The sequence below is a fragment of the Arabidopsis lyrata genome (genome assembly GCF_000004255.2).
Source record: "Arabidopsis lyrata subsp. lyrata unplaced genomic scaffold ARALYscaffold_80, whole genome shotgun sequence".
NCBI classification, from domain to species: Eukaryota; Viridiplantae; Streptophyta; class Magnoliopsida; order Brassicales; family Brassicaceae; genus Arabidopsis; species Arabidopsis lyrata.
Genome location: NW_003302493.1, coordinates 1,930 through 8,158, shown reverse-complemented (window position 1 = coordinate 8,158; position 6,229 = coordinate 1,930). Strand labels below are relative to the sequence as shown.

The window sequence follows — 6,229 nt, the reverse complement described above, 5'->3', positions numbered from 1 at the left end:
CATAAATTTACCACCACCGCTACTACAACTATCACTAACGATGATCACTACCACCACAACTACTAGCTTCACGACAACCACCATCGCCACCATTATTAGCACCGCCACTGCCATCACCACCATCATTATCACCGCAGCTACCATTGCCATCACCATCGCCAACAGCGTCAACTCCGTCGTCACCAGTATCACCACTACCATTGCCTCCACTCTATTAAATCTTATTCCATACTACTTTATTTGGTTTTATACTATTTTATTTATGTGTCATATATATATATATACCAAACAAAATTTCTTATAATTTGTTTATTAGGAATTCACATATTTTATTAGTATTTGAAGGTTGAATATTTGATTTAAGGTTTACTACTTTTTATTTAGAGCTGAACTATTTAAGGTTTGAGTAAATAGTATATAGTATACTATTTTATACTATGTGTGTTATATAGATCGTTATGTATCCATTGATAACACTATTCACATCTAAATTTTTTTGTCTGTTTTTAAAAATTCAACTTATGATATATCAAGAAAATTATACAGATTTTTAATAGAAATATCATGAACCTGAAATCAATTTTTTAGATAAGAAAATATGATTTACAATTACAATGTGGTAAAGAAATTTATTTTTAATGAGAAATTTTCTCTCCTGCCATCTCATCATTCTCCTTTCTCGCTAAAGCAGCTTAACACCAGGATAATATTGTCTTTTTACTCTCCCGGAAAGTTACTTACTACATTTACATATTTATGGTGTTAGTTAGTTAATTATTTAGTGAAAAGTGCTATATTTGCAAATCACCCATTATTTTAGTTTAATAAAAAAAATGATTACTCAAAGATTATAATAAACCTTTTTGAACTGTACATACGATACTACTATTCAACATCTAAACCAACTATACATATATATATCTACGACTACATATAGATAATCAATCTTACATCAATTTAACGAAACAATCTAAAATAAAATAAAATAAATAATCAATAATGCCGTTTGTGTATATATCTATATCCCTAAGATGGTGATGTAGTTGTTGTTGCCGCCTCATCTTGCGAAGAAGGAGAAGTAAGAGAAGAAGAAGAGCCGTTAGATGAAGGAGACATATCGTCGCCAGCAGGAATATCCTGAAGTGACGCCAGAATCCGGCGGATGCTGACGGACCTCATCGGCCGGAAACTGTAAGCCTTTCTCAACGAATTCGATGTAGAGAAAACCTTCGACGATTTCGAGAGGATGAGATACACCAAACCTTGTACCAGAGCAAATAAGGCCACCTTCATCAACATCGTTCCTAAGCCTCCGTCCACTTGTTGTAATAGATAAAAAATAATCGATTACAAGAGTTTTGATCAGACAAAAACTAATAGGTCGTGGTAAAGAAAATGTGTTTTTCTTTCTTGGGGATGTGTCAAAATATGAAGATGAATTTGAGATTGAAGATTTTTAGGTTCATGCAAAAGGTTAATAGAATTTATAGAGAAAGAGAGCGCCTTGCGTTTTTGACCAGAGGCAGAGACGTGGAAGTAACGGACATATATCGTTAGACCTTATCCGATCAAATGAAAGGATACGTCATAGTGTCATACATATTTTTTATAGAAAAATATTGTTGCTTGAACATAACATGAAAATTCAATATTTTAAGTATGTACCGAGAAAAATATCAATATGCTTAAACACCAACTGAGTTGTGGTCTAGTACCTTGGTCCCGGGTTATACCAGTTGGGGTGGGATGATTAATTCTTTCATCAGAATAATATTTATTGACCGATTAGTCTTTAGGCGTGAACAAAGTATTATTCTAAATAAATATAAAAATATCTTATTTTATTTTAAAACAGTAAAACAGTTTATACTGTTTAAAGTCGTTGAAATTTTGATTAGACGCCTTAGGTGTTATACAAAGGATTACCGTCTGTTTACACTTTTTTTAACACTGGTTATTTGGTGCATATACCAAAAAAAAAAAAAAAAAACATAGCAATCTTTTGCTCTTGTCATAATATATGATAAAGTATTATATACCACGAGAAAAGAGATTAAAGATTACATCAAATGGTATGATTGGTGAATGAAACCAAAAAAAAAAAAAAAAAAAAATCAATCAACATACACCATGAATTCATTATACTAAACCCAAAGAGAAAGTCAAGAATAGTAGAAGAACCAAAAAATGATGTCGTTTCATTATCGAAGAGGAAACCAACGTTCTTGAAACTGAGATTGATAAGAAACCATGAAGAAGAGAAAGACAAGCATGAAGGCGACTCCCCATGGTGTTCCTCCAGCTCTATACAAAGACTCTCTTTCGTTCAGATGGATCAAAGACGTCATCATCCCTCCTACTCCTCTATCGTTGGATAGAAAATGGACGGCCAAGAGCAAAAGCAGAGGAGAAGCCATGAGAGCGAGCTTGAACTGATCCGTAAATCCTTCTATGACTGGTTCGTAGCTCGCGTACCATGAGATCGTTACGAACATTAATAGGATCAGGACGAAGACGCAGAGATGTAAGGGAACTGGAGGGCTTCCTTCTTGATCTCTTCCCATTTAGATTCTTGATTGTTGTTTATTTGTTTTCTATTGAGAGTTTTCTTTAGATATGAGAATTTCTTTTGTAGAGAGACTTCTTGATGTTTAAGTTTTGATGAAGATGTTGAGGATGAGGTTGGTTTTATATAGGGAAATGAAATAATTAATGTTTTTTTTTTTTTTTTTGATAACCGAGTGTCCTGGCCCCACCGAGGTGGTCCAGACTAGAGACCGAACCCTTACGGCACGGACGCACATCCGAGGGTGGGTCATGGCCAGATAACGGTCTTCGGTCTCGGGCGCCAGAGCAAGTCCGCATGTAAATTCTCTGGCGGCCACTAGTATGTAGTAAAGGGGAATCGAACCCGAGCATATTGGAATTACCCCCTCAACCACGAAATCCGTCCTACCACTAGCCCACTTTGTAGTGGTTAATAATTAATGTTTGCTTTGGATTCTACAAGAATGTAATTAAATACGTTTGTTTATATTAGTAGAAATTTATTTTTATACAATAGACTATCTAATACTATATTACTGTATCTAACCGAGTGTCAAATGAACTATCCGACATAACCAAATCAAACTAACAACGAGATATGAATGAGCAACAAATTTTGGTATTTTTGTAATATAGTTTGATATTTAAGTACTTAATCATAACTGGATTCAAGCTTAAAATTTGTCAAACATTTGTTATATAAGTCCTAATTATACTTTGCGTATTATTTGTGTAGTATAATAATGTTTGGTAGGCGAAATAAAGTAAATGGAAAAAGAGCTGACTTGACACTTTAATTAAAGATTCTTGCTTTTCGACGGTGCCACAAGGTTACTTAACAGGGTCGGTGAGGCCATGCATCTCCAATCTTATTGGTAAAAGACACCCAATGATAATCTGCCACGTAATACCGACCTTTCCTTGCATCAGAGGTGGCCTCATACTTTCTCAGTTTTTTTTTTTTTTTTTGAACAAAGCCTCATACTTTCTCAGTTATTCTTCGAAAATACTATATACTGCTCAGTCTGCTCTCAGTATATGATTGAAAAAACAATTAGCTACTATTATGCACACAATAAAGCTCAAGAAGCCCGAATATATTTTGCTTAAACAAAGAGCAGGAAAATTTTCACCTATAAAGATTTTAGGCTATCGTTATTGTAAGAGCAACAAACAATGACGTTAAGATTTTAGGCTATCGTTTTTTTTTTTTTTTTTTTCATCATGTTAAGTATTTGTAAAGGTTTTCCTCTTAATCCGAGCTAATCAAACTTGAATCAACACTTGATCAATAGATCTACGAATGAATCAAAAGAAAATGAAAGCAAAGAACGACACACAGCAATTTTACGAGTTCAGGATCCAAACCGGATTCCCTACATCTCGCCGGAGAAACACCTCCGGAAATCCACTAGAAACTTTGTGGTGACTGTATCGATTACAAGTTCTTTCAAGCTTTCTCTCTCTAACCTCTCTCTTGATTCAATCTCTCTCTCTCTATCGTCTATGTGACGCTTTTCTCTAGTCTCTCACCTTCTGTTTACTAAACTCGTAACAAGAGAATAAAGAGGAAGATGATACAGAGCCAACATGAAAGACCCTTTTACCCTTCTAGTTGTGACTAATTACTGATACCCACAACTTGTGCTTCTCACGTGTTAATGGAGAAAGGTTGTCTTGAAACCTCTGATTGCTTCAGAGTCTTCACCACACTTAAAAGCATATTCTTGAGATTGATCGAATGACACCAAAACCTACAGTATTGAAATTCAGAAGTTTGGTATTTTGTCAACTATACTATATATTTTTTCTTTATAATTAAAACAACACCCATTATTTAGTTCAGACAAATAATGGGTGTTGTTTTAATTAAAAAAAATAATATTCCCTCTGTTTCAAAATATAATATGTTTTAGGGATTTTTTTTGTTTTAAATTAGAGGATGTTTTACAATTTTCTATGCAGCTCTTAAATACATTTGATATTTTATAATAATTTGTATTCTGCAGTCTTTAATATCATTGGTTGAATTTTATAAAATTAAATATTAAATAATAATTTTTAAAAGAAAAATATATTTCTTAAAGTGTGTGCTTTTAACTCAAACATCCTTATATTTTAAAACCGAGAGTTGATAACTCTAAGCGTGTCGGATTGCTAGGTCGGAATTTGACACCGTCAAAATGACTAGTTTTCTGGGAGACTTGTTGGCGGATTGGTGCGTCGGAGGAAAGGGATTGCTAATGAAAATCGGAATTTTTCGTCAATAATTTTTTATCTTCAGAGGCTACCACGAAGTTGTGGGTCTTGAGTCTACCGGATATAAAGTTCTGGTCACTCTTCTAGCGATGATCAACATGAGTCGAACTTTTCTTCTTCTTCCGGTGAGATGCCATTTTGCTTTTTTGTAACTTGATCTATCTTGGTTGTAGGCCTCAGACCAAACCCATTGGAATGTTAAATTATTAATAATATTTTTTAAAAAAAGAAAGAAAACAGAAATATATGTATTGTATGATAGTAGAAAGTTACTTATAAAATAAAACAAAAAAATTACATTTGATTGACTGATAATTAAGATTGTACTTATTTATAAACTGTTTTAAACAATTTGGCAATTTATTAACCCTGCAACTATTTTAAAGACAGAAATGAGGATAGGTCGTAGCAGACAGCGTCAGTTAATTTGTTCATAAACCTCAAGTTCTCCTACAACCGTAACTAGTTGGCAAAGATCGAAAAGACTAGTAGAATGTTTTTGGCAAAAGCTCAAAACACAACAAAACTCACGCAGTGAGATTCTTAACAAAATAACAAGAGGGGATTTGCATATAGTTCTAATTACAATCTCAAAAGTCAAAACCAATATGCCAATTAACAACACAGACGTGCACATCTATAATACGTACGTATACGCAAAATATATCTAATACCTAATCGTACGTAATATATGTATATGTGATCACGTACATGAAACATACGTATATACGATCGAAATCAAGTTTTAAACCGTAAGACCGGCGTTTTGCGGTCACGCTTGGCCTTTATCAAACCGCTCCAAACCTTAACATATCGACCCATCATACCTTTGAATTTCACACCACCTTGCTTCTCTTTCTTCACCACCAATTGCATCGTCTGCTTGATCCCCTCGTCATCACCGAAATGTTGATCTAGAGAGCTCTTGTCGTTGTTAACATTAGCTTCTCCATTTGGCTTCTCCTCGTATCTCATCAGATTGTTCAAACTCTTACGATCAATCTCTTTGTCTTCGATTTGCTCTTGTTCTTTGTCTGGTTTCGGTTGTGAGCTTTGCGTGGAGATTTCATGGTGATGCGTATCGTTGATGAGACTAGACCATGGTTTTCGAGTTCTTTTTGACATGCTTAGATCAAACCGTGGCTTGGTTGGGTTTATTACTTCACCTCCCATGGTTAATCATACAAAAGAGAATCTACTCTTCTTCTTTTTTTTTCAGAGGAGACAACTATATAGACGGCTAAGGAGTAGATATAGGTCCATTTTCACTTTTGATTGATAACGTAAGAGGGCGGTGACTGTGAGTGTTTGGACTATTAGTTACTTTAAATATAAATAAAGAAATGATTACAATTGTGACTCATATATTTGTTTTGTAACTAATCTTAATTTATCTTCATATTTTGGGTTAGTTTTTGTTTGT

General features: G+C 34.1%; 3 protein-coding genes across 3 annotated transcripts; all 3 read right to left on the bottom strand.

Annotated features, from left to right (window-relative positions):
* Positions 1–794: 794 nt before the first annotated feature.
* LOC9299008 lies at positions 795–1,335 on the bottom strand (the record flags this gene model as incomplete). The annotated part of the gene is made up of 1 exon (XM_021018205.1): positions 795–1,335. A coding segment is annotated over one exon (309 nt), but the record flags the coding sequence as incomplete, so codon positions are not given.
* A 575-nt stretch (positions 1,336–1,910) lies between these two features.
* Positions 1,911–2,701, bottom strand: LOC9299011. The gene has a single exon (XM_002862886.2). It carries the CDS (start codon positions 2,562–2,564, stop codon positions 2,202–2,204), a length of 363 nt encoding a protein of 120 aa, XP_002862932.1. The 5' UTR covers positions 2,565–2,701; the 3' UTR covers positions 1,911–2,201.
* Positions 2,702–5,302: 2,601 nt separating this feature from the next.
* On the bottom strand, positions 5,303–6,198 carry LOC9299019. Its single transcript, XM_021018217.1, has one exon. It carries the CDS (start codon positions 5,977–5,979, stop codon positions 5,545–5,547), a length of 435 nt encoding a protein of 144 aa, XP_020873876.1. The 5' UTR covers positions 5,980–6,198; the 3' UTR covers positions 5,303–5,544.
* Positions 6,199–6,229: the final 31 nt, after the last annotated feature.

Excerpts from the sequence above, each read along its gene's own strand:
- LOC9299011 (XM_002862886.2), bottom strand. The coding sequence starts at position 2,564 with ATGGGAAGAGATCAAGAAGGAAGCCCTCCAGTTCCCTTACATCTCTGC.
- LOC9299019 (XM_021018217.1), bottom strand. The coding sequence starts at position 5,979 with ATGGGAGGTGAAGTAATAAACCCAACCAAGCCACGGTTTGATCTAAGC.